The sequence below is a fragment of the Lissotriton vulgaris genome, chromosome 4_1, assembly GCF_964263255.1.
Source record: "Lissotriton vulgaris chromosome 4_1, aLisVul1.2, whole genome shotgun sequence".
NCBI classification, from domain to species: Eukaryota; Metazoa; Chordata; class Amphibia; order Caudata; family Salamandridae; genus Lissotriton; species Lissotriton vulgaris.
The window spans coordinates 617,730,889-617,758,733 of NC_141691.1; the positions used below are offsets into that span (position 1 = coordinate 617,730,889).

At 48.0% G+C, this 27,845-nt stretch overlaps 1 protein-coding gene across 2 annotated transcripts in view; it reads left to right on the plus strand.

Annotated features, from left to right (window-relative positions):
* CDK13 (cyclin dependent kinase 13) overlaps nucleotides 1-27,845 on the plus strand; it is an 841,634-nt gene that overhangs the window by 544,584 nt on the left and 269,205 nt on the right. For both annotated transcript variants that reach the window (XM_086964864.1, XM_086964863.1), the window contains exon 9: nucleotides 15,424-15,480. In XM_086964864.1, coding sequence (XP_086820990.1) covers nucleotides 15,424-15,480 — 57 coding nt within the window. The remainder of the gene's footprint in view (nucleotides 1-15,423; nucleotides 15,481-27,845) is intronic.

The following is a 27,845-nucleotide window of genomic DNA, read 5'->3' on the forward strand; positions in this document are numbered from 1 at the left end:
TGGACATAATCTTCACAAACGTTATTTACAAAAGTTTAAGCTATTGCCATTATAAATTACAATAACTTTTAATTAAGTATTAATTATTAAAGCCATTGTTATTTGTAATATCAATACATCTAAGTCACGTAAATACAACACATATTGCATAACAAATGGTATAGGTGTCACATTTGCGAAAGTTAAAACTATTGGCATTGTAAATGACAAAGCTATTAATTTGGCTATTTTCAAAACCAACACATCAATAAAAAATATGTGTCATTTACAATACCAATAGCTCAAACTTTCCTAATGCGAGACCTAATGCATTGCAAATGCTTGTTATTTAGAGCCCAGAGAGGCTCACAGCCCACCTTGTTTGTATAGAGCCCAGCGAGGCTCTTGAGGGGCAGTTAGTTGTTTAGAGCCACAAGGCTCTTGGGGTCACAAGTGTTTTGGCCTCCTTGTGTTCTTGAGCCCAAGAGGCTCCAACGTTCGCATCCACATTGCGCACAACTACCCAGCACTTAGTTGGCAGTTGTCACGTTTAGGCTTGAGTTCTTGGCTGCCTGCGCAGCCTGCCTGACATTTGACTATGAGCATTTGAGCCCTTGCGAGACCAGATGGCCTAGGGACTGCCACAGGTGGTGGCTTATGTAAGTTTGGCGCAATTGTGTGGTTTTTCCTGCACCTCTGAATGTTTTTTGGCATCATGTGTTTTTGCACTATTGAGTTGTGGTCTGGCACCTCTGAATGTTTTTATGCATCATGTGTCTTCCCTGTTCTTACACCGCTGAATGTATGTTTTATGCATCATGTGTTTTCCTTCCCTACACCTCTGAATGTTGTGATGCATCATGTGTAATGTGTTCTCGCTTATACCCCTAATTGTATTGTGATACTTAGGTGGTTGTTCTTTCTAGTACAGGTGGTCCTGGTTCCCTGCGTGACATTCTCCTAAGGTGGTTAGGGGTGCGTAGGGGGTACTTACCTGTTACCAGTGATTACTGGTTGTGTGCTATATTTGCTAATTTGTACTACAGTGATTTTATATCCTATATTCTATGTTCTAGAAGTGCTATTTCTACTAAGTGCTGATTCAGACAGTTGCCCATGTGGCCCTGTCCTGTAAATAATCCCTTGTGAATATTGCCTGTGCCAGTTGGCACAATGTACATTGTGTGATACTATCTGATGTGTGTTTACAATACAAAAGTTATTTTTATATAACCTTGTGTGGAGTTCCTTTTGTGGTGTGCCTAGGATGTTGTTGCTATTGTGTGCTTGCGATAATGCTTTACACATTGCCTCCGGAATAAGCCTGTCTGCTCGTGCCAAGCTACCAAGGGGGTGAGCACAGGTTATCTTGGCGTGTGACTCCCTTGCCCTGACTAGAATGGTGGTTTCTGCCTAGCTTTGGCGTCAGCCTTAGCCAACCAGAAATAGCCAGTTCTAACAATAGTTATATGTATTGTTTGTATAGTTTGATGTATAGTCTATTATATCCATTCCTGTGATGATTCATACTTCACTGTGAAAGCAATATCGAAGTTTCCAGTGTTACATCAACTTCACTGTAACACTGTTATTATTCATTTTGTCTATATTGTATTATATTTTGCCAACTAATGTAGATTTCTTTGATCTGGTTTACAAATTTTGAGCCTCCATCTTGATATTTTGTATTCATAAAATTTAGTATTTTATATTGAATAATGGTGCTTTTGGTTTAGCATTACTATAATTAATTTATGGTCTAATAATTTTCAATTGACCTTTATGTTGCCTAGAGATGTTTTATATTCACAATTGTGATTTCCCTGTCCTAGGAACATCTATTATTGACATGGGGCCCTTATTTACACATACTGAAGGCATTCCTTCCCTCCCTCAATGGGAAAGTAGTGCAGATGTTTACCGACAACACCAATGCCATGTGGTACTGCAACAAACAGGGCGGGGTGGGTTCGTAGACCCTATCTCAAGAGGCTCTTTGCCTTTGGACATGGCTGGAACATCAGGGCATAACCCTCGTGGTTCAACACCTGGCAGGTTCTCTGAACGCCAATTGAGACTAACTCAGCCGTCGGTGCCTGGTAGACCACGAATGGCGTCTTCACTCTGAGGTGGTGCATGGTCTCTTTCACAGTAGGGAGAGGCTTGGTTAGATCGGTTTGCCACCGAAGAGAACACGCAATGTCAGCAGTTTTGCGTGTAGGAGTTTCCAATACGGCAGTCGCTCAGCGACTCTTTTCGTCGCGAGTGGAATTACAACCTCCTTTCCTCCTGTACCACTTCTGCCCTGACGGAGACGGGAGTTGCAGCGAGCCATCCCGTGGGTTGTCCTGTGAGTCGGGCCCCCCGGCACAACACCTGACAAATCTTTCCAGTAGAACTGGTTGCCCGCATCCAGCCAGACAGTCAGCGGAGGAGGAGCTGAAATCTGCACCCTGGGGAATAGGTGAACAGGTGCCAGCAAGGTAAGAGGCGGTGGCTAGAGGGAAAGAAGAAAAGCAAGCGCGGCCGCCGTTTGAGGCGTCCGCAAAGTAAGAGCCGGAGGTGGACCCAGGGAGGCTGGTTGACTAGGTCCCCCTAGCCTGCGGTCTCCCCGTGTGCTCCGCTTGCTTTCTCGCTGCATGCCACTCGCAGTTTGCTGCCACCTTCTGTCATTTGCCATTCTCTGACACCCTTATCACAAGCGACAAAAAACCCAAAACAGAAGCAAATCAGTTAACATATCAGATAAACCAACAACGCTACTCACCACAACTCACCACGAAGTAGCATGAGGTCGGGGAAACTACGAGGCGAGGACGCCATAGCAGCTATACCACAGGGAAGACAAAGAAGGTCAAGGGGGTCCCCCCATGTATGACCAACGAGGTTGTGAAAGAGGCGGAGGAGGAAGTCGAAGGGACAGTCGTGGGTAGGGGCAAGAGTCCCACAAAGTCAACCCAGGAAGATCAAGGCTGTAGCACAACAGCCCCCGCTACTGACTCTGCAGGCCTCGCAAAAACCCCCCAAGGCACGTCACATCAACCTCTCAATCCTGGTTCACTAAGCTTGGACGAGGGAGCCAATAGGATCAACAAGGATAGTACAACCAGCAGCCCTGTAGAGAAGAATGAGGGAAATAATTTGAGAGACGTAACACCACTCCCTGCACATAGCGAACAGGCCCCGCATTTAAAAGCAAGCTAAAGGGCATTGATCACAGACTTCCTCAAAGTTTGTCAAAGACTTTCCACGGGGGGTGGGAGTGGGAATGTACCCCTACCACATGACTCCGGTTCCAAATGTAAAAGCATACAATACAACGCTCACATGGAGGGCACAAATAAGGAAGCCCCACGGTCTGCATCACCACCATACCGGCCAAGGTGTTACAGTGAATCCTGCAAAGCCCATACCACAAAGTCAAGAAGGAATTCCGGGTGAAAGGGGTCCGGCCCTCTCTGGTCAAACGTTTCAAAGACCCAACAAACTGCTAAAGACTCAAAGCAAGCTAAGGGGGATCCACCCTTTCAATCACCACAAACGACCCACATACTACGGCGCGTGCCCTAGTACACTGGGCCCCGGACGCAACTGATGAATCGGGTTTTTCTAGAGCAGAGTGTTCATATAATTCAGAATACGTCCCCGACTACAATTGAGGAATCAACTCCGCAGTCTCAGGTGCAACCTTGCGTTGAAAATCCGTGTCCAACGCCACAGGCAAACTCTCACAGTCCAACGTCCAGACAGCTCACGCCGGGTTTGGGAAAAAAGTACTGCTCTTTCCACCGGGCAAGTTAATAAAGACACGGATGCTATCAAAGATAGTCTGCCATCGAAGCCACAGGAACTAAATGTAACAGCAATTGAGACAGCAAAACTCGAACTAAGTACAAGCGAGCTATCAGCTCAAGGTCCTGGGAAGGAAGAGAGTACCGACAAAAGGCCAGGGAACGACCGACTGCGTGAGCATTTTATCCAATCAGACCCCTTTGTCTACTCTGCTAAATCACCCATCCCCATCCCCAGACACTCTCAGGGGGAATCGCCAGAGATCAGCCAATCGGTTTCCATTTGGCCGCAATTATTAAAGACAATGGAAACCATAGGAGCCGCCATGTCCTATCACGCGGACAAACTGGATACTCAAGTCGACCTGCTCAACCTCCTGGCGTTCCACGTCCAGGGGATTGAAGCAAACCTCCAAGACTTAAATACCTTGATTACTAAGGTTCAACTAAATAAGATCAGACTTTCTACACTTGCCACTGCTCCAACATAATAGACAAACTGGCCACAGTACCCAGGCTGATGACCCAGATACTGGGGGCTGTTAAGGATTCGTCGAAAGACTCCCCAACGGAAACAACCACAACAACCAGTGAACCAACCGGCAATCGGCACTCTAAAGAGGGCCCTGGCAGGCTGACAAGGCTGTCCAATGCTAGCAGGGGTGAAGAGAGCCTGAAATCTCAAGACCATCTACCCCCCCCCTGTAAAGTAAAACAGGTCGCCAGCAAGCCTAGACGAACACAACTCTGTTAACCGCATAATAGAGGTAGCCAAGTTAATTCAGGGGCCAATTCCCAACGTCCCGCCAATCGCTATTCACATCAAACAGGCTCCAACGCTCACAAAGAGAGAACGGACGCGACTAAGAAAAGCCAGAAATGCAAAAGCACATAACCGATGGGTTCCACAAACCTCTTCGGAAAAATCCATCAACAACACTGAGATCAAGGAAGCCAAACATCACCCCGAGAGCGTCTTACCACAAACTAGAACAACGCCAGAGCAAGGGTCCAAGCCGACGGTTCACCTACCCACCAAGGTAACATCAATTTTAATTTCAAAAGGAGCGATAGGTGATACAACTACAAACCAGAACACATTAAAAGTGTTCAGCATTTTTAAACCCGCGGGACAAAAACCAGATTGTAAAGTACCACTTCAAGCGTCGGGGAAAAAACATAAACATTAATCAAAGGAAGGAATCAAGCGATAACTCACCTAGCCAAGCCACAGGCATCAAAAGTCAAGCCAACTTAGATAATGCCGCAAAGATCAAGGGAATCAATTTACGAGACACACAGGGCGGAGAACCTCATGTATCATCAGCTCCAGTCTCCAACGGACAATATTTTGCCAACAGCGTACAGATTGCAAACTCTCACACATTAGAGCTAGAGGGGGACCAGGTAGGATCGGCCCATCTACCTAATGAAGAGAGCAGACGACCAAAAATCCAAAATCGGTCCACGTCAAACAACAAAATAGAGTTTACTCCACTATTGTTCAAGAGGGTCCTACGACATCCTGAACAGAGGGGCCATTTTAAGACTTCTAGAAGAACTGCCAGGTCTGCGACACCTAATATCGAGCGACCTCGAATCAATAGAGTTCAAACCAAACCCTCTTCAATCAGTCTCCGACTCGACGATTACAAAGTGGACCAATCACACCATCACAGACCTAGTCCTGTCTCATAGGGAGGCTTTCGCCGCATGGGGCATTGAATTAAAAAAAGTGGAGCCCGCACGATATCCCAGCCCGCTGCGGAAACAAAACCCTAAAATAAGCCTTTTAAAAAACGCCAAAGGGCCAGATTTAAGAAGCAGTATCGAAGTGGAAGCGCAGCGACTAAGACAAATCACAATCACTTTCGCTCACCAAGAGGCAGATATGCCCCAAAGCCCCCAACATGCTACTCAGGTACAATCCCACAGGAATGCAGCTTGAACTGACAGTAGACTAACGATGGGGGAAAAGCAGGGCTGGACAATCTGCTCATGGAACATCAATGGTTTAAATGCAAAGCTGGAGGAAGACGACTTTATTGAGTTTATAACCCAATTCAACATACGTTTGTTCCGAGAAACATGGCAGATCAAAAACTCGCCTCTAGTGGGATACAAAGACTTCTTTGATCCAGCCCAGAAGGATGGACGCTCCGGCAGGGCCAAAGGGGGCCTATCCATTTTCACATCAACAGAGTTTACCTGGACACCAACTAGCATCGACTTAGACTCTACATGGATGCAATGTATCAAAGTGGAAATTTCCCCAAACCTGGGTCTCTTGATCGTGAATCTCTATATGCACCCCGGCGGAAAACATAAAGGGAAAAGGATAAAACAACTAGTCACCACATTCAAATCACTGAAATCAATCTACCCAAGTGAAAACATGATTATAACGGGAGACTTTAATCTGAACCTAATTTGTGGTCAGGAGGGAATCCTCCCTATTCCCATCGAGCCACGGCAGGGCAATCAATGCAGACAAAATGCATTGGGAAGGAAAAGCGCCTCAGAACTGGAAGCTCTTCATCTGCACACCCTAAATGGGAGAGGCCATCTGGACAGACCAGCCGCCCTAACTAGGGTCTCCAAGAACTCAGGCTCTACCTTAGATTATACCCTGGCTGACCCCGACCTATTTCACCATATTAGTGACTTCCAGATTCAAGAACGCGGAGAAAGCGATCATTTTCCACAGAGCCTTATCCTGACCATCCAACCTACAAAGTCGGAGAAGGCCGTGCCTCTGTCCTTGAACACAAAAATCTTTAACCTAAAACGGCTAAACTGGAACGGAGGAAATCTCACTATCCTAATGGCGTCATGCCACTTATTGCTCCAACTATCTGAAACATCGAGAGACATAGTTAAAACTTGGGAAAACTTCGTAATGGAGATCAACAAGAAACACCAATCCAACAACAGAGGTCGCAAACCCATAAGAAAAAGAGGTGGGGAATGGTACACACTGAAACTGCGCCAGCTAAAAAGGTAATTAAACGCATTCCTTAGAGCCGAACACAAAAAAGACCCTCAGCTATTACAACCTACGCTGAACACAATCGAATCTCTAAAAAAAGAACTAAAAAGAGAGATCAATCTGGCCAAGCGAATGTATAAGGAAAAATTAGCGTGCTCCATACTCCACGCAAGCAAATTGCAGAATTCAAAAGATTTTTGGGAAAAAATAAACTTTATGCTAAATGGCAAACATCGCCAGTTTAACTCAGACATGACGGACCAGCTCTGGAGTAGTCACATTGACTTATTATATAATTCCTCGCACAATTCACTCACGGATAATAACGTCCTGAGGAGCGTCCTCGCTCCAGCCTGAGCACAAAGCTAGTTCCAAAAATCATTGGGAATTCACTGCCATCAAAGAATACAGGAGACATGGAATCATTCTCATTAAAGAAGGTCTCAAACACCATAAAATCATTGAGAGCAGATGGAGCGCCCGGACCAAACTGGCTTCCCAATGCCTTATTTAGGAAAGATCCAACGTTATGGGCCAGCCAACTAACACCTTTATTTGGTCACAGCCTAAAGACCGGGAACATTCCCGAATCATGGAGAGGCAGCATTCTTCATCCAATCTACAAATTCGGGTCCCGCGCAGACCCTAACAACTATAGGCTGATAGCCTTAATAGATGTGGAGGCCAAGATCTATTCTTCCAACTTGTTGGTGGAACTGGAATCCTGGGTGAGCAGCACAGGGATAATTCCTCGGACACAAACAGACTTTCGGCCAGGACTGGGCACCTTGACCAACTTATCCGCGTTAACCCTCCTTGTTAACAAAGCAATCCACAACTCCACCCCGCTGTACACTTGTTTCCTGGACCTAAAAGCGGCCTTTTACAAAGTGCCCAGATCCAATCTTTGGGCCAAAATGAAAGCCTGGGGCATGCCGCCAAAGTTGTTGGGAGCAATAATTGAGCTTTATTCAGACACTTGGGTCCAAGTGGAAAAAGGAGATGGTCGACGCCTGACAAAGAAATTCCAAACAACCAATGGTTTAAAGCAAGGCTGCGTACTGGCCCCCAGCCTCTTAAACATCTCCACCGCAGATCTAGAAAGTGACCTACGTACCATTCAGGGGGTTCCACCAAAATTGGACCACTCACCTATAATAAGTCTTCAATATGCAGACGACATTGTGCTCCTCTCAAAAACCCCCATCGGTTTACAACGCCTGATCTCCAAACTGTCGCAGTACCTCTCGAACGCACAATTGATTATAAACCTAAAAAAAAAACATCCTATGCTTCTGCGGCTCAAGAAAGAAAAAACAAAATTTCTTCTGGAAGATACATTCCACCTCTCTAACCCAGGTAGATCAATATAAATACCTGGGAATCTTATTGGACCACCAATTAAAGTTTAAACAGCACCTGGAACAGGGGAAATCGAAAGCCAAGCAGCTTCAATTTGCTTTTAAAACTGTCCAAAAGCAATTAAACGGACATTACACTGGCCACATTCTTAAGATTGCAGCCGCTAAATTTCTGCCATCACTAACATATGGTTCTGAATTACTGGCAACCCGGGACTTCGCAGAGTTGGATCTCGCCCAATCCAGGCTGTTCAAAAACCTTTTCTCAATCCCGCGTCATATCTCTCAAGCCCAAATTCGTTTGGAGTTTGGTCTTACTAACCAGCTCCCGGCAAGACAAGGAGCACTTGTCAAATATTATTGGCGCATGAGGGACGCAGCAGACGAATCCCTGGCGCACCTTTGCTGGTCAGAAGTTGAAAAACAGGCCGGGCTTCCAGACTCGACATATAAGATCTTGAGGCAAGCTCTCAAAGCTTTAAAACTGGAAGAATCCTGGCTTTTGCCCATGACTTATTCTGCTTTCAAGCTGATAACCAAGAAAGCAGTCAAACAAGCATCATTACTCATGGATAAAGCAGCAATGGTTGGCAAAGACCATGCCTGGATCATTTTGCCGTCATATACCCACTTAAAGCCTCAGGAATATTTGAAAGAATGCTTTAGGGACCACTACAAAAGGAGACTAAGCCTGTTACGGCTGGGCTGCTTTTCGTCCAAAGATCTCACTCCAAGATGGCTATGGCTGTGGGAAACTCCCGACTGCCGCCTCTGTGGCAACGGCGCCGAGTCTTTACTGCACCTTAAATGCATATGCCCGGCACTTCAGATTCTTAGAAAAACGCTTCTTCAATCACTTCTAAGAGAAGCCCAGGTGAGAACTAGTAGGGAGGCGGTGATAAGATGCCTAAGTGGAACTTGGATAGAACTCTCATGTAAAACCATAAACTTTTTGAATCTCGCTGCCATAGAGCTGGAAAATAGGGCAGCAACCAAAGAGGTCTCCGGACAATAGGTCGGCTTTGGCAGGCCACGGACTCTACCACTCTTTTCCCTTCCTCTCCACACGGTCGCCTTTTTGTATTACGAGTTAAGAATTAACGTGCCCCCTGTTTGAACTCCCATTATTCTCCCATACCTTTTCACCTCTCCCCTTCTTATTATGAGTTAAAAATAATGTGCATTCAGAACGAACACACAAGATTCCTTTCATTCTTTTTCCTTTTAGACCTTTCCCCGCTAATTTTGCACATTTTAGGATATCAGTTTTTAAGTTGATTTAAAGTTGATTTTGTGTTTTTATGATGAAAAAGTTGCTTGCATGGTGATAAGTCCACCCTTTTATGATTTTTCTTAATCAAATAAAGTATTATTACCTATTTCTATCACTTCTACCCTGAGTGCGGAAAAAGATTAAGGTCGACCAATCCCAAGCTATTCTTGTGGCTCACACTGGACACGAAGAGTCTGGTACTCTGAGAGCCTATGATCGGACTGCCCCTTCGGGAGGATCTTATGTCGCAGCAGCAGGGGACGGTCCTCCACCTGAATATATCCAGCCTCCACCTCCTTGCGGGGAGCTTGAACGGCGACAGCTGACAGCTTTTGATCTCCTGCCCAAAGTCTTGGCAGCCAGGTGTCCCTCCACTATACTCCTGTTGATGGAATAAGTTTATGGAATGGTGCACAGCAAAGACTGTGGATCCCCTCTGTGCCCCTCTTTATGAGGTTTTCTTGTTCATCCTTTCTTTGGCCCAGCAGAGCTCTGCTCTGGGCACTCTAAAAAGCTATCTTGCAGCTATTTCTGCTTTCCTTTGGCTACCAGATCAGCTCTCTTTATTCAAAACGCCTACTGTACACACATTCTTTAAGTGCATTATTCATCTCTTTCCTCCATCTCCTTTCATAATGCCCAGTGGGACTTGAATCTCGTTTTAACTTGTCTTGTGTGCGCTCCCTGCTAGCCTCTTCTCATCTCCGGCTCCTAACCCTGAAAACTGCTTTTCCTGTTGCCATTGCCTCTGCTCTCAGGGTGAGTGAGCTTCAGGCTCTTTCTTCAAGCCCCCTTTCTTCTCTGTGCATCCTGACAAAGTGGTGCTAAGGACGAGACCCTTGTTCCTTCCTAAAGTGCCTACTCCATTTCACATCGGACAAACTATCACTTTGCCCGCCTTTTTCCCACCTCCTCACCCTCCCAAGGAGGAGGAGAGACTCCACCGTATAGACCCAGAACGTGCGCTGTCCTTCTACCTTGACTGCACAAAAGTCTAGCGAGGCAAGCCTTGGTTGGATCGATTCACTACCACCAAGAAAGACCATTCTCTCGCATTTTGTGCTTCAGTTTCCAAGGCTGCTTAATCTCAGGGACGCTTTTCATCGCAATTGAAACCCCGCCTCCTGTATGCCTTTCCGCCAATACAACTCCTCCCCAGAGATCTTAAGTAGGTTAGGAGCGATTGGACACAAGTCATTCTTTTAGCTCAGGATCAGGAATGGAGAGTCTGGTATCCTGAGCTGTTGAGCATGATCTGGCTATTTCTTCAGGAGGATGTTCTTTTGCAATAAGAAGGCAGGATTTGGCACCTGAATCTGCACAACCATCACCTGCATGTGTGGTGATTAAGTGGCACCAGTTGACCGCTTTAGACCTTCCACTCGAAGTCTGTGATGTTATTTTGACATACTAACACCAAGAGGGGTAGAGAGGAGAAAAAAGTGATAGACATGCATCGGGTCTGCTTATAAAAAAAAACCTGTTGTAGCCATGCACAGGATGGAGCATAGGGAAGGGGGAAGACCAACAACTTAAAAATAAATCAAAATGGTGTATATATGTGCTATAACCAGCGACTGGGGACAGTGATAGAACCAGGTGCAGTGAAAAAAGTGGTTAAAACTGGCTCGTGGGTATTTACCCAAGTCACCCAATCATGATCTTTTTAATTCAGGCTCTGGTGGTGGCTAAGAGAGATGTGGCGCAGGCGTGGGGGGGGCCCCACCCCGCCGAGGTGGGATTAGTGGAGGAGGGGTATGGATCTATACATGGCAGCAGAGGGTCACGTACAAGGCAAGGGGGTGCCCTAAGAAGTTTAATAGATAATGGGAAAATGTGAGGGAGGGATACTCGGCTGCTCTGGTTGGGAGCGGGACTAACTTGGAATATTATTTTAGCACTTTGGGGCTCTTGGAGAAGTAATGCACAGTTCTGTCAAGAGAAAGAAAGGAATGTGGTTTGGCGGGAGGGGGATGCGGGGGATAAAGGGTGGCGGCTGATGGTTTTCTGTGACATGCTTGTTGTGTTCATGTACTGTAAAAAGCAAATAAAAATATTTCACAAAAAAAACTGCCTCGTGGGTAACCGATCAATCACCTGTATTCCAGGGTCCCATGGCCAGGATTGAAATAGTGAAGTATGGGCGTTATAGAGAATGCAAGGTACTCACAACACCCCTCCTTAAACTGCCTATGTCAACATGTTTCGACCGTGTAGTTATGCCCACAATAGAGGATCCCGTCGGTCTTCCTCAGGACTTCTACCAGTCCCAGCCAGGATCCCCACATTACCTTAATCTGGTCAATTGCCGGGGATTCGAGACCTAAAGAGATCCAAGCGTGTGGAGGCAGGTCCCCTAACGCGGGATACAAATACTGAAAAGAATATAACATATATCAGGAGTAAGATAGAATCTAGTAATTTACAACGTATCCCTAGGTAGGCATAACTACATGGTCGAAACATGTTGACATTGGCAGTTTAAGGAGGGGTGTTGTGAGTACCTTGCCATCTCTGTAACACACCCATTCTTCACTATTTTAATCCTGGCCATGGGACCCATTGAATAAAGGTGATTGATAGGTTACCCACGAGCCAGTTTTAACCACTTTCTTCACTGCACCTGTTCTATCACTGTCCCCAGTCTCTGGTTATAGCACATATACGGTATAAACCATTTTGATTTTTTTTTATGTTATTTGTCTTCCCCCTTCCCTATGCTCCATCCTGTGCGTGGCTACGCCAGGGTGTTTTGTAAGCAGACTTGATGATGAAGCATGTCACACACATTTGTGTGTGAGGGCAGTTTTCAATAACACAACTTGTGCCACTGCATGTGAATCACTTTTTTCTCCTCTCTACCCCCCTTGGTGTTAGCATGTCGAACGAGGGGGTTTGAGGTAGATGAGTAGCTGACCCTCTCCCCTTTTTTGTGTTAAGTATGTTATTTTGGCAGCCAGGCAACCCTCCACCAAGTTGGTATACCCCTGCCATTGGGATAAGTTTGTGTCATGGTGTGCTTCCCACAGCGTTGAGCCTCTTTCTGCACCTTTAGCTAAGGTTCTTTTTGTTTGTTCCCATCTTTTTTTTTTTTTTTTTTGCAGAGTTTTATATAGCGCGAACTAGACCCGAACCGAATCTGGTATCAGAGCGCTTTACATAGCACCAGTTACGTTACATGAGGATACACATTCATTTTAGGCACGGGGAGATTAAGTGATTTGCCCAGAATCACACGAGGTTTTGGCGTCATTACCGAGACTCGAACCCAGATCCCCAGATCCGAGGTCGAGCGCCCTAGCCGTTAGGCCAACTCCGCTCAGGTGGGCAATGCTGTTGGCACTGTTGAAGGGTATCTGTCTACAATCTCTGCATTCCTGCAGTTGCCAGATCAACCTTCTCTTTTCAAATCCCTTGTGTTGTAGCCAGGTTCCATAAAGGTCTGCAGCACAGCCCCCGGCACTTTTACCATACCTTAGTGGGTCCTCCACTTTGTTCTATCTTTTCTGATGTGTGTGCCATTCGAACCTTTGCATTATTGTCCTCTATGGCTGCTCACCAATGAAACTGCCTTTTTACCGGCCATTACATTGGATAGGAGCATCATTGAATTGCAGTACCTCTGCAGTACCTCTCTGTGCACCCTCCCTACATCACAATTTTCCTGAACAAATTGGTAATACGGACACGTGCCTCCTTCTTTCGGAAGGTTGTCACTTCCTTACATGTTGGCCAGAGCATTACTCTGCCTACCTTAAATGCTCCGCCTCATTCCTCCAAAGAGGAGGAGAGACTCTGCCATCTCCACCCATAAAGAGCATTGGTGTTCTACTTTGATCTATCAAAAGAGTTCCCGTGGATGATCAACTCTTAATATGCTATATTGGAACCATAAAAGGGAAGACTATGCAGAAACTGACAATCTTGCAATGGAATGTCCTGTTCATTAAGATCTGCTATGTATTGGCCAAGAAATAGCCCAATTAGTGCTTTTGGGCTCACTCTACCAGAGCCAAAGCTGCAGCCTCAAAAATGTAAATTTGTGTGTGTATTCCCAGCCTTCTTTTGTGTTTGAGTAAGCAAGAAGAAAACTCAGTTCCTTTTTAGAAAAGCCTTTTTTGTACTTGTTTTGTAAAAACCTTGTGAAGTCCAGCACAGGGATAACATCCTTGTTTTTCAAAATATTCTAAACATCATATTGCTAGAGCTGCACCAGCCGACACGTATTTCACCTTCAATGGTCAGTTGGACCGGGGGTTTCTCAAGACTTCTTAAATCATAAGTACATCACAGTTGGTTCGTATAGTCCGCTTTAAAAACTGTTGTGATCTTCACTTTTATATTATTATCGAGATTTGTGTCTTAGTTCGAACATTGCAGGTCCAGGGTCAATCCCTCATTGCTGCGTCTCTATGGTCTTGTTACAGAAGGTACGTAATTTGTTCTTCTGGTCACCTTAGCAGAGTATGCCAACATTTGGGCCATTCCTTCTCTGATAGGGCTCTGCCGAATCTGCTTCTCACTTAGCCTTCAGGTCAGAAGGAGGCAATCTGGTGTGTTCACCAAGGCCTCTAGCCAATGATTGGATTAGAGATCTACCCTGTCCCGTGAGATGTAGATACTCAAGAACTGAATGTTGATTCTCCACATCTGTACCCTAGTACGAGCAGAGCACCCTCTGAAGAGTATTACATGCAAGGAAGTTACCTGTAGATACGACATATTGATCTGTGATCTCAGCAAAAGAAAGGAGAATACCATATTTGAAGAGATCCCCCCAAGAATTCTAGACCCACCGTCATTCTGGAGGGGATGGCCAGTGCATGGCCAGTTCTCTTGATGCATTTATGTGCCACATTGAGCAAGCTGGATCCAGTAGGCCGGGCTTTACTTCTGGGTGAAAAGGGCAACTGAAGCATTTCTAGATGCAACAGATCTGCTTTATTAATGTAAACCACTGAATGGTACAACATTAAACTTGTATTTGTTTCATCTGTTTTTTTCTTCAAATCTTTGCCTCCTACTCTTGATTTGACCTATCGTTAATGTGTCTGCCCATTATATCATGGGGACAATCAACACCACCTGTACTACATCCTTTGTTGAGCTTCTTCCTTTGTGAGGATTTCTGTCAAATGTGCCATTTTTGCTGCTGCTTTCCTTCTCTCCTTGGTTCCAAGCTAATCGGCCTTACTAATCATAGGCTGTCATTGGATAAGTCTCTCAACCTCCTTTTTGTCTCCTAAAATAACCCATGCAATGAAGCCAGCACAACCCTCTTATAGATGGGACTGGACTTCTATTCCTGTAAAGCACAGCTGCTGTTTTGCCCATCACCCAGGCATGAGTATCGCCTTCAATTTATGGTTTCCATAAGTGATTCTCATTGGGGACAAGGTGAGCTGCAGTTCTCTTTTGTGTTCTTGCTCCTCCAACACTCAACTACAGCCTGGACATTGACATTGTGAGCCACAGAAGGGAACCCATAGCCTCAGTTTCCCAGAACCATGTCCAGTCAAGAGTCCAGTTCTCCCAGCTAAGGAATTCTGTGACAAAATTGTAATTTTTGTTTTGCAGCCCGCAAACTTTATGCAGCTTTCATCTACCTGGGTGCTAGCTAGCAGTTAGTTATTAGTCTCATTAATGGGGGGAAAGAGGGGGAGGGTGTTGGATTGATTTAAAAATACTGTTACTATTGATTCCCTCTCCTTTCTTAATGATCCACAGTTACAACCCCATAACTGTTTGGGTGTTCGGGAAATGCCTAAATACTTTCCATAAATGGAGAGCATATATTGGACTTTGATTGGCACATTTTCTAAAATCACCTTTCATCTTAGACTCACACATTTTGTATGGATGAACCTTTATGATTAGGGAAACAATTACTTAAACGTGTGAGTAATATTTTCTTTGTGTGATGCACATTTATTTGTAATCCAGTTGTAGGAAAAATATGCCTATATACAGTCTTGCATTTTGAACACTTACTGATGTGTAACAGTGCATTTATTTTTTGTTTTGTAACAGAGGCCAGATTAAGCTTGCTGACTTCGGACTTGCTAGATTGTATAGTTCTGAAGAAAGGTAAGACTGCAGTTCTTAACGTTTGTGACGAAAACCTTTTTCAGTGTAGTATAAATTTATTTATTTGCATGGTTTTGTATACTCACTAAAATAATTCTTACCTAAAGTATGTTTATGCAGTGCACCTTTGAATAATCTTGGGATGATTTTGTGAGGTTGATTAGATGTTGGTCAGTGTAAGATATTTAATTTAAAAGGTATTGCCCCCTGAATTAATGATAGGAGTTCAAGTGTAATTTGTTTTGGATTTTGAGTTAACGTGTTCTTTGTTACTGAATAAATGGTTGATTTCTCTGGACATTGGAGTTTGTTCAGAAAGATAGTTATTTAAGCAAAGTTTATTACGTAGGAAAATCAGTTAGGCCTAATGATTTTGTAAATAACCTATTCAAATGTAGTCGCTGTAACTGGAATTTTGTGTCTGAATTTTGCAAAATAGCCTTCAAGACATGTGCTTTTGGGATACAAAGTTTTACTTCACCTCACCTTAATATCCTGTGATGAATTTTTTTTTATTGCTATTCTTTACAGTGTCATTCTAGCCCGAGCGGATTGGAAGCAGAACCAGATGTTACACTTTTTCAGGCATTGGGCAATTGCGAGAAGCTGTGTTCTGTTGCAGTAACCCCCCCCCCACTTTTTGCCCAGCTACTGATGCACTTTGACTTGATGTTCCTTAGCTCCCTGTCAATCAGGTTCCCAGAGCCTGTGTTCTTTCCCTAAATCTAACCCAAACCCAATTGGCATCTCTGGCCACAGGTCAGCCCCTGGTAAATGGTACTAGAGGTACCCAGGGCACTGTGACCAGGGACGACCTCTAGTTCTGCAGCAGTTACTGTGCCACCCTTTGATGCCCTGTGCCTTTACACTCACTCCATGCCTTTGCAGGCTGCATGTTCTGGTGCAGAACAAAGTGAAGAGTTGACATGGCACACATTCCTGTGTGCCATGCCTGCAAACCATTGCCCTGGTATAGATCTTTCACCCCTCTAGCTGGATTCCCTATACCAGTTGTGATGGTTCAGGTGCATGAGCCCTGTACCCCTACAGTGTCTAAGCCAATTCTTAGACCATGTAAGTGCAGTAATGCCATTAAGAGTATATGGTGCTGGGAGTTTATCATTAAGAATTGCACAGCACCATAATGGCTTTACTGAAAACTGGGAAGTTTGGTATCAAACTTCTCAGCACATTAAACCTACATGGATGCCATTGTGGGATTTAATGAAAACTGCATTTAGAGGACATCTTAGAGATGCCCCCTTAAAAATGACCAACCTCTGGTGGGTTCTCTGACTGGTACACACCTGCCTGCCACCACGAGACATGTTTCTGGGCCCCTAGGGTGGGAGCCCAGAAACAAAGCCTTTACTAGGCGGAAGAGTTCACACCAGGAAGAGTCATCTGACAGGGGAGATTCAAAGGCCTGGCAGCCTGTGTAATGCGACCCCCAGCCTCTCCTGCTATCAGGAGCAGGTCCCATTCCTGTCTCCCCTCCTTTTGGTCTGGAAGACATCTGGAAAAAAGTAGCCAGCCCAGGTGTGCCCAGCTCTGCCAACCCCACACCAAGTGGGGGAGGCGAAGTGAAGCCCACTCTTCAGTGCCTCTTCACTCTTCAGTGTCTGCCATCTTGCAGATGGCAGGCACTCCCCAATCAGGATTAGCGATCATGCTCACTCACGTAGGGTGAGCACACCCAGGGGGTTGTCACCCTAAGGTCAGTAACCCATTGGCTACTGACCTAGACTCCTAAAAACACCCCTTAAATACAGTATTTAGGGGCAGCCCTGAACCAAGAAGCCAGACAAGAACCTACAAGAAGAAAAGGACTGAACAGCCACGCCGTTGCTAACAAGAGGAGGCTACCCCCTGACATGGCCCCAGCCCTACGGGCCTGTCCCACCTCAAACCTGCTCCAGAGAAATCCCTGTGTCCTGCAGCCAGCAACCTAGACAAACCCGGAGTAGCTGCCTGCCTTCACGCCCAAAGACTGTCTCCTTTGAAAACCGGATTTGTTCAAACAGACTCCAGCTCCGCAAGGATCTGTGAGTTTGCACCACTCCATACCGGACGCCCGTGGCCCATCACCAAAAGGAGGTCTCCCAGTTGATCCTGACCCGAGATCCAGTGACCCCTGACCTGCCTGAAGCCTCCAGCCGACACCTGAAGCCTCAAACCGGAAGGTCCCTACAACCGCGACCAGGAGCTGGTACGAAGATCCGACCCTAAAAGGCACCCCTGCACCCAATGGCCCACGGCCTTGGGTGGACCAACCGACGGTACCTAACCAACTCCCAACATACCTCTTCAAGTGGTGGTTGCACCCAGAAGACCCTCGTCCCGAGCCTTCAGTGCTTTTGCGAACCGAAGACTCCCCCACGAAAGTTACAGGGATTCCGATGCCAAAACAGCACCCTGCACCCGGCCACCCCAGTGCCGCTGACTGGACACCTTTTGTGCTGGCCTAAACCACCATTTTCGCTGAACTGAAGTCCAGGAGCTTTGCTCCCACAACCCAGTGACCTGCTCGTCAGCAGCCACCAACCGGAGTTCCCCTATCCCCCATTGGATAACATTGGGCCTCAGCACTCTGCTCCCAGCGCCCTAGTGCGGCTGAAGGTGTAACAAGAGTGCATCCTTGACCTTGGGGGACCTGTTGGTTTAACCCCAGGATTCCAACTCCTTCAACAAAGTACTTAACTTTAAACCGATAACACTATGTTTGAGTCAGCTGTAGATCATATGCTGTGCATAGATCCGCATCTATTGTTGGGTCTTCTTCGAAGAAGTCTTTTCCAATCACGAGGTAGGTGACTCCTCCCTTCGGTGATAGTGCGCATGGGCATCGATTCCATTGTTAGATTTTTTTTCTGCCATCAGGTTCGGATGTGAACTGTTGCACTCCTGTTCGACACCATTCTTAGGGCCCCCTTCGACTCGCAATCCACTACCCCCGATGGTTTTGTCTATCGATCGCTTTTTCCCATTGTCTGTGTATCGTTTACACTCAAACCTTTGATCGGAAGATTCGTGGAAGGCCATTGGGCCTACCAGCGCCGGGGTCGATAGCAGTCGATGGCACGGACTCGGTTCGTTTTGTCCAGGGTTTCGTGCTAAGTTTCCGCGCACCAACTTGCACGAAGTGTGACGCTCTGTGACAGGCGGACTCAACGTCACAAAATGTACCAGCAAAGAGGCTCCGCGCCGGATCTCCTCGAAGACAAGTCCTAACCCGAAGAATCACAAGCGCAGGGACCCAGAATGGAGGAGCATCACATCTCCGTGTCTGAAGCCGACTCCGATGCTGAAGACCTGACACCGGGACAACCGATCGGGAGTAAAGAGACTTCCTTACCCTACCATCTCCTCCATAAAAAGGCTGCTGTCCCTTCTCTGCCTTTGGGCCAAGGTCTGCACAGAGAAAAAAATGTGAGCGCCCCGTCTTTGGGTTCGGCACTGAAACATAAACAGCCTTTCGGCTCGGGCTCAACTCGTGCCCACGCTGGTGCCGACCTGAAACCTTCGGCGTCGAAAGCCAAACCCCATCTGGTTTCCATGCCACTGGTGCATAAGGCTAAACCTTTGGAGCCGAAAACATTGGGGCCGAAACGTTCAACACCAAAACCAGCATCAAAAGAAGTACTTCAACTACAAAGTCTCGGTCCGATATTCCTTGTTCGGATCCAAAACAGGAGATTGTGATTCATCCAGAAACTGGACATACTCATGCCATACTTCCAGATAAGAGGAAAATGGGCTTACTAGAAGACTACCACAGTCCTCTAAAAAGAAAGTGTGGGTGCTAACACTCCTCCACCATACATTACACCTTCATCACCCATTGATCCAAATGTTCTCATTACACCTACACATTGTCCTCCACCACCATCACCTGACCCACAGGATACAGGGGATGAGGATATAGATGACTACACACGACTACACACCACAGAATACTGACCCATGGGATAATTATAATGCTGACCCTCAGCCAGATAACGACCCGACCTATATCCATCCAGACCTTGTCCTCCAGATGATAACATTGGATATATTGAACTCTTTAACAGAGCTGCACAATATCATGGGGTAGAGCTTCGTAAAGAGACTTTAAAAGAGGATATTTTGTTGGACACACTAAGTTCATCTCAAAGGTCTACACAAACATTACCAATGTTAAAGGGTATGCTCAAACATACTGATGACATCTTTAAATACCCTGTAAGAGCTAGAATCATTACTCCTAGGGTAGAGAAAAAGTACAAATCTGCACCTTATGACCCTGTATATATCAAAAGACAGTTATCCTTGGACTCTGATAGTTTCCAATGCTCGTAAAAGCGTTAATTTGCAAACATGTGAAGCACCTCCTCCTGATAAGGAGTCCAAATTAATTGACGCTTCGGGAAAAAAGGTAGCATCACAAGCAGCTAATCATTGATGCATTGCCAATTCTCAAGCACTATTGAAAAGTATGATGGAGCTCATTATGATGAGCTTGAAAAGCTCATTGAATTTCTTCCTGATGAGCCTAAGTCTAGAGCTAGTGTCCTGATTCAAGAGGGTAAATTAATAACTAATACCTCTATCAGGTGTGCTCTAGATGAAGCAGACTGTTACAATAGGGGCGGGTTGCGGCGCAGAAGTTATGGGCAATAGGCGAGTTCTTGGCAACTTAGGTTTTATTGCTGCAAACAGTTGATCGGTACAGCTTTTACGATTAGGATATTTCCTCGGTGACCGGCTTCGACTCCGTCGACGGTGGATGACCTTTTCCTTCTTCCGGGTCACGTCCGGTCTTCGGATAGGGGTCTCTTCTGCCTCGGAGTCCATCCCGACTGTCGGAGTAGCTCTCCAGCGATCACCCAGCCAGAGGAAAGGAAAAGAAAGAAAAGTGTCAGGGGTCTGTTCCAAATAACAATCGGTGCAGGGGAGGGGAAGTGAGGGGACTCCCGGTGCTCCAGTTAACGAGTGAACGGCGGGGAAGGGTGCCTGAAGGATACCGTTAAAACTACACGTCCCGCGGGGTGGTACCTAGTGTACGCTGACCTCCTACCCAGCCCCTTAAACAGTCACGTACCAGGAGAAGCCACGCACCTCCCCTGGGTGAGTGGCTGGGCGGCTCGTGGGAACGGTGGCCTCCTGGCTTTCCTCCGTCCTGGGCAGGCGCCGACTCTGCTCGCGTTTCCACTCCTGTCGTCCGACTCCCACTTTCTCTCCAGCTGCTCGGCTCTCGATGTTTCCCGTGTCGTCTCCCGCTCTCTCCTCCTGGGCTTCGATCCTCCTCCGTTCTGTACCTTCCTCCTCCTGAATCTCCGTCCTCCGCACTCTCTCGCCTTCCGTCCTCCAGGTGAACAAGCTCACCTGAGATGCGTCGGGTTCTCCTTTTGAGGGGCAGGGCTGGTATGCCGACTCCTCCCACTCGGTGTTTTCCTTGGAGTTAAAGGGCCATTCCACAGCGTTTGTCTCCGTCCAGTTTGCCGCTGGGTCCTGTGATTGAGACAGAGAGAGGGGAGGGGAGGGAACAAGAGTTAAGTCGGACCTCCCCTCGGTCGTCCCCTTTTCGCGAGGTAGACTAGCACCTGGAGGCACTGAGTCTTTCCTTCCCTGCGGGACCCGTTTGTACACCCCGTTACACACCTCCCCCCTAGGACGCTCCCGATCGGGGAGGGGATGGCGAGACAGGTAGTCCGCATTAATGTTTTCAGTTCCCTTTTTATGATGCACAGTAAATGAATACGGCTGGAGCGCCAGGAACCAGCGCATGACCCTGGCGTTGTTGGACTTGTTTCTAGACATCCACAAGAGGGGAGCGTGGTCAGTGTACAGGTGGAACGGTCGACCCTCGAGGTAGTAGGCAAGTTTATCAATAGCCCACCGTACAGCTAAACATTCTTTTTCGATTGTTGCATATTTCAACTCCCTGGGAAAGAGTTTGCGGCTGACGTATACCACAGGGTGTTCCAGCCCGTCTTTTCCTATCTGGGACAGAACGGCGCCTATGCCGTACTCTGAGGCATCTGTATGGAGAAGGAACGGGACAGAGAAATCTGGTGAGGTGAGCACTGGTGTAGTGGTTATGATGCGCTTCAAGTGGTTGAAGGCATCGGCCATGCACTCAGTGGGCTTGATGGGAGCGTTGGATTTCCCTGTCTGGCGTAGGGCATCTGTAAGGGGGGCGGCAATGTCCGCAAAGAGTGGGATGAACCTCCTGTAATACCCCACCAACCCTAGGAAGGCCCTCATCTCTTTCCGGGTGGAGGGGAAAGGGGTGTCCACTATAGCCCTGACTTTCTCAATCTGAGGTTCTATCATGCCATGTCCCAAGACATAACCGAGGTACTTCACCTTCTGGTAGGCTAGCCGGGATTTCTTGGCGTTTACTCTTAGTCCGGCTTTCTCTAGTTCCTGAAACACCTGATGGATGTGCTGTAAATGATCCTCCCAGGTCCTGCTGTGGATGACGATGTCGTCTAAATAGGCCGATGCCATGGAAGCTACGGGGGCTAGAACGGAGTTCATAAGTCTCTGAAAGGTGGCGGGAGCCCCGTGGAGCCCGAACGGGAGGACGGTAAACTCGTAATGTCCTTCGTGAGTGCTGAAGGCGGTCTTCTTCTTGTCCTCTTCCCGTAAGGGCACCTGCCAATAACCTTTTGTAAGGTCGAGTGTCGTGATGTACCGGGCTTCCCCAAGGCGTTCTATGAGTTCATCCACTCGAGGGATCGGGTAGGCATCAAATTCCGAAATCTCATTGAGGGCTCTGAAGTCCATACAAAAACGCCGACTACCGTCTGGCTTCGGAATCATGACGATCGGACTGGACCATTGGCTGGTGGACGGCCTTATTACCCCTAGTTCCAACATGTCATGTACTTCTTTCTTTATGGCGTGTCTTCTGGCTTCAGGAACTCTGTATGGTTTGATGTTAATGACCTTTCCAGGCGGAGTGTTTATTCGATGTTCGGCCAGGTTGGTTAGTCCGGGCTGGTCGGAGAACAGTCCCTCATGTTGGTGGAGTACCGTCTGAATATCCCTCTTTTGGGCTTGAGTCAACTCATCATTGATGTTCAGCTGGTCTTGAGTGGAAGTAGACGGAGTACTGCTAGTCAGGATTCTTACGTCGGCGGCGGGTGGGGCTCCCAACCATTTCTTTAGAGAGTTAATATGGTACGTTTGCGTTTTTCGGGGTCCGATCTGTAGACAATAGGTGGTTTTACCAATGGTTCTGACAACTTGGAAAGGTCCCGTCCAACTGGCACGGAACTTCTGAGTGGAGGAGGGTAACAATACGAGGGCCCATTCCCCTACCCTCAACTATCTCCACTTCTTGCCTTTATCGTAGCATTGTTTCTGTTTTTGCTGACTGTTCCCCATGTTGGCATAGGCCAGGTCTCGGAGCTTTCCCAGTTTGGATTTGAGGTTCTGGGCATAATCCAGAGTGGCTGAGGTTTCTTCGGGAACCTCGTTCTCCCAGGCTTCTTTTGTCATCTCCATCAGAGAGCGGGGTAGTCGACCATATAAGAGCTCAAACGAGGACACGCCGAGACTGCTTTGGCGTTGCCCTCTTATAACGTATAGAGCCAAGGGAAGGATCTGGTCCCATTCACTCCCATTTACTTCCATCATTTTCCTCAATGTCGTCTTTAAGGTGCGGTTATAGCGCTCCACTAGGCCATCCGTCTGCGGATGGTAAGCGGAAGTCCTGATTTGGTGCACGTCTAGGCACTTGCATACTTCTTTCATCAGCCGTGAGACGAATGGGGTCCCCTGATCTGTCAGTAGTTCCTTTGGGAACCCCACACGGCTAAAAAGCTCGATCATTCTGTCTGCTACTTGCTTCGTTGTGGTAGCCGTGAGGGGGAAGGCCTCAGGGAACCGAGTGGCGTAATCCACCAGAACCAGCACATACTGGTGTCCTTTTCGGGTTTTTGGTAACGGACCGATGATGTCCATACCGACTCTCTCAAACGGTTTTCCGATAATGGGGAGGGGCTGGAGAGGCACTGCCGGTGGTCTTGTCATGTTCATGGTTTGGCATATGTTGCACTCCTGGCAATAGCGTTGGGCGTCCTTATATATACCGGGCCAGTAAAAAAACCGTAAGATAAGTTGAGTGGTCTTTTCGCTCCCGGTGTGCCCAGCCACTAGATGGGTGTGGGCGAAAAATAGAATTTGTTCTCGGTATGAGACAGGCACCAGTAGTTGTTCGGGTTCGCCTCCCTTAGCCTGACGGTACAGTAGCTCCTTGGAGATGAGAAATCGGGGGTATCTGGGGTGAGGGTCGTCCATCTCCCTGTGGGCCTGCTCCCATGCGTTAAGGAGGGTGGTGTCGTTGATCTGGGCGAATTTGAAGCTCCGGTCCATGACCCAGGGTTCAGGGGTTAGAAGGGCTGGTTTCGGAGACTGCGAGCTGTTTTCCCCTGTTCCCAGACTCTGCCTGAACCAGTGAAGGAATCGTGGATTGTCAGTGCCTATTATCAAAGGCTCCGGGAGGGTATTGAGGACACCTACCCTTACTAGCTGTTGGGGGCCTCCCTTGGGGGCTATGGGTATTTGGGCAAGGGGGTATGTCCTAACATCCCCGTGTACACATCTTATGGTCACGGTTTGGTTATCGAGGTATTGAGACCTGAGAACATGTGGGGCCTGAATAACCGACTGCCTGCACCCTGAGTCTAAGAGCCTGGATGACCGCTCCGTTCACCTGTACACTCACCCGATAAGTGCTCCCCATCTCCGCGGAGTAAAGTACGGTCCGGGGCAGGCATCCCACCTCCATCGGTTCTTCTTGGGTTTTCTTCGTGGGGCAGAACCGGGCGATGTGGCCCCAGTTCCCACAATCAAAGCATTGGGGTCCAGAGCTGGATGGAACCTCAGGTTTCCAGCTACGGGGCTTCGGAGGTTCAATGGGTCGTTGGACGGGGCGTCTCTCGTGTTTCATGGGCTGCTTCGGGTGGCGTTCATTTTCCCACCCTGTGGAGCGGGGTTGTGCTCTGGAGAAGGTGGTGGCCATCTCCACGGCTTCCGCAGTCGGCAGGTTGTGATGTTGGCGGAGCCAACGCTGCGTCGCATAGGGAAGGGCTTCCAGGAATTGTTCGAGATATATATGGTCCATTATCTCGGTCTTAGTGCTAGTGTTAGGGGTCAGCCATTTATCGGCGGCCATCTTCAGCCTCACGAATAGGGTTTTAGGGGTCTCTCCGGGGGTGCCCCTTTCTTTCCGAAACCTTATTCTGTAGGCCTCGGTGTCCAGCCCTAGGTGATCGAGAATGATCTTCTTTATATCGTGGTAGGAGGTATCCCCGTTAGGGTTAGCGACCTGGTAGGCGGCTTGCGCTTCACCAGATAGGAGGGGCGCCAAGAAGAAGGGCCACTTGCTGATGGGCCAGCCACAGGCCCTGGCGGCTCTTTCAAAATTCAGCAAGAAGGCATCAGGGTCGTCTCCGGCATGGTATTTCTGCAGAGCCACTGCAGAGGAGCCATGGGGGATGGTTCCTTCTCCTCTAGATCCCCCTGTGGCGACGGGATCTACCCAGGGCTGTTGAGTCTCCTCTCTGGCTGCTAGGGCTTTCTTTAGGATCTCCCGGTCGGCCTGGGCCGAGGTCAGCTGCTGTTCCGCCACCCAGCCGAGCTTCTCCTGTCCTTTAACGAGCTCTTGCAGAATGGTTTCCATCTCAGTATCGAGATTTAAGCTGCCCGCATTCTCCACCACTGTTACAATAGGGGCGGGTTGCGGCGCAGAAGTTATGGGCAATAGGCGAGCTCTTGGCAACTTAGGTTTTATTGCTGCAAACAGTTGATCGGTACAGCTTTTACGATTAGGATATTTCCTCGGTGACTGGCTTCGACTCCGTCGACGGTGGATGACCTTTTCCTTCTTCCGGGTCACGTCCGGTCTTCGGATAGGGGTCTCTTCTGCCTCGGAGTCCGTCCCGACTGTCGGAGTAGCTCTCCAGCGATCACCCAGCCAGAGGAAAGGAAAAGAAAGAAAAGTGTCAGGGGTCTGTTCCAAATAACAATCGGTGCAGGGGAGGGGAAGTGAGGGGACTCCCGGTGCTCCAGTTAACGAGTGAATGGCGGGGAAGGGTGCCTGAAGGATACCGTTAAAACTACACGTCCCGCGGGGTGGTACCTAGTGTACGCTGACCTCCTACCCAGCCCCTTAAACGGTCACGTACCAGGAGACGCCACGCACCTCCCCTGGGTGAGTGGCTGGGCGGCTCGTGGGAACGGTGGCCTCCTGGCTTTCCTCCGTCCTGGGCAGGCGCCGACTCTGCTCGCGTTTCCACTCCTGTCGTCCGACTCCCAACTTTCTCTCCAGCTGCTCGGCTCTCGATGTTTCCCGTGTCGTCTCCCGCTCTCTCCTCCTGGGCTTCGATCCTCCTCCGTTCTGTACCTTCCTCCTCCTGAATCTCCGTCCTCCGCACTCTCTCGCCTTCCGTCCTCCAGGTGAACAAGCACACCTGAGATGCGTCGGGTTCTCCTTTTGAGGGGCAGGGCTGGTATGCCGACTCCTCCCACTCGGTGTTTTCCTCGGAGTTAAAGGGCCATTCCACAGCGTTCGTCTCCGTCCAGTTTGCTGCTGGGTCCTGTGATTGAGACAGAGAGAGGGGAGGGGAGGGAACAAGAGTTAAGTCGGACCTCCCCTCGGTCGTCCCCTTTTCGCGAGGTAGACTAGCACCTGGAGGCACTGAGTCTTTCCTTCCCTGCGGGACCCGTTTGTACACCCCGTTACACAGACACAGCAGCTCGGGCAGTTAACACTAGTGTACTGCTCCATAGACATGCTTGGTTAAGAATTTCAGGATTCAAGCCTGAGGTGCAAGCCTCTATTTTTAATCAACCCTTCGACAAAGAACATCTCTTTGGTCCAGCTGTCGATACATCACTAGAAAAGATGTAAAAGGATGCTGAAGTTGCTAAGTCCATGGGGGCCTTACAGTCCTCTTCCAACAGAGGATCCTTTTGTCGCTCATCTTACAGGGACGGATCCAAAAAAAGGTTTCTATAGACCATCTGTTGGACCTAAAGTTGTCAGGTCACCTAGGGTAGCCTGGCCTAGGGTAAGACAATCTCTAATAGAGGCACATGTGTGAAGGTTGCATACCACCCAGCAGTAACTTCAAGCAATTCCACTAAAAAATGACGCTACACCAATCTTTGTGTAAAAATATGAGCTGGTTTATAAAAATATTCTTTGTTTACTTCTCACTCTCCTCTCGGTTGCTTTGCAATTAAATACAATGTACAATTTTTAAAAGTTCTTTCCACACATATCCAATAACATAAGGAGAATCCGGTTCAGCAGTGCTTAGTCTTTTTACAGTAAATGACTCTGGAAAACACTTTCTTCTTAGACGGCTAAAGCACCCCCCTTTTCTAATAGAATGAACACCCAGGCTAGGGTGTTTATGGTTTCCCCAAGAGGATTATTACACTTTAACACAATTCAGATTATCACTTCAGGAATATCTAGATCTTTGGACCCAAGGAGGTTACCTCCCTGCCCACTGGGTGACCCTTCCTTGCAATAGAGGAAGCAATACCAGAATTACAGTTTTCATTTATGATCACATAAACAGTTCTATTATCACCTCTTCTCAAGTAGCACAGGATAAGGTCATAACGTCTTCTTCCCTTCCTCCCCTGTAAGAAAATCCCAAAATATACACCTCTCTCAATTTGATACCCACAGTGTCTCAGGCTTCTTTCCCAGCCTTGAGGTGACTTCCTGCTTCACTCACTCCACTGTGCCTTTTAACCCCACCAGCCTTCCAACGGACCTCTCCCACTAATCAGGCCAGTCAGAAAGTTAATCAGCTTAAGAAGGGAGAATGAGAGAGGGCTTCGACAGTTCTCCAGAAATTGAGGCCGGGACGAACTCCTCCCCAGACGCTCTGTACTCCTCCACCAGGTTCTCCACCTTACTTGGGGCCTGAACGGAGGATATCGTTGCGTCCAGACTTCAACACTCCCTCCTCCTGAAGGCTCTTGCACAATTTCCGGCCCTTCACCCACTCGCCAGCAAACGGAGGTGACAGGACTGAGGTGGCCGGTATTGCAGTCCGACGCGAACCTCGCCGAACACTTCCTGGACTTGCTGTAGCGCTTGCGCGGGTGATCATTGTTCCTGCTCGGCGCCGCCTCCCTCACGCGGAGGTCCGATGACTGCTACAGAGCCTGCGCAGGAAATTAGCAGTCCGCCGGCTCCCTCACCTCCTTCAGCCGCACCACTGGGCCTGCGCAAGGATTAGCGCCACCCCCGCTCAAGCGCTGCAGCTCAGCAACACCTTCACCAACACTTGCCTCAGATACCGGGGCTCTCTAGCAGCGCAGGGCAGCGGCTCTCGCTCTGGTCTTCTCCC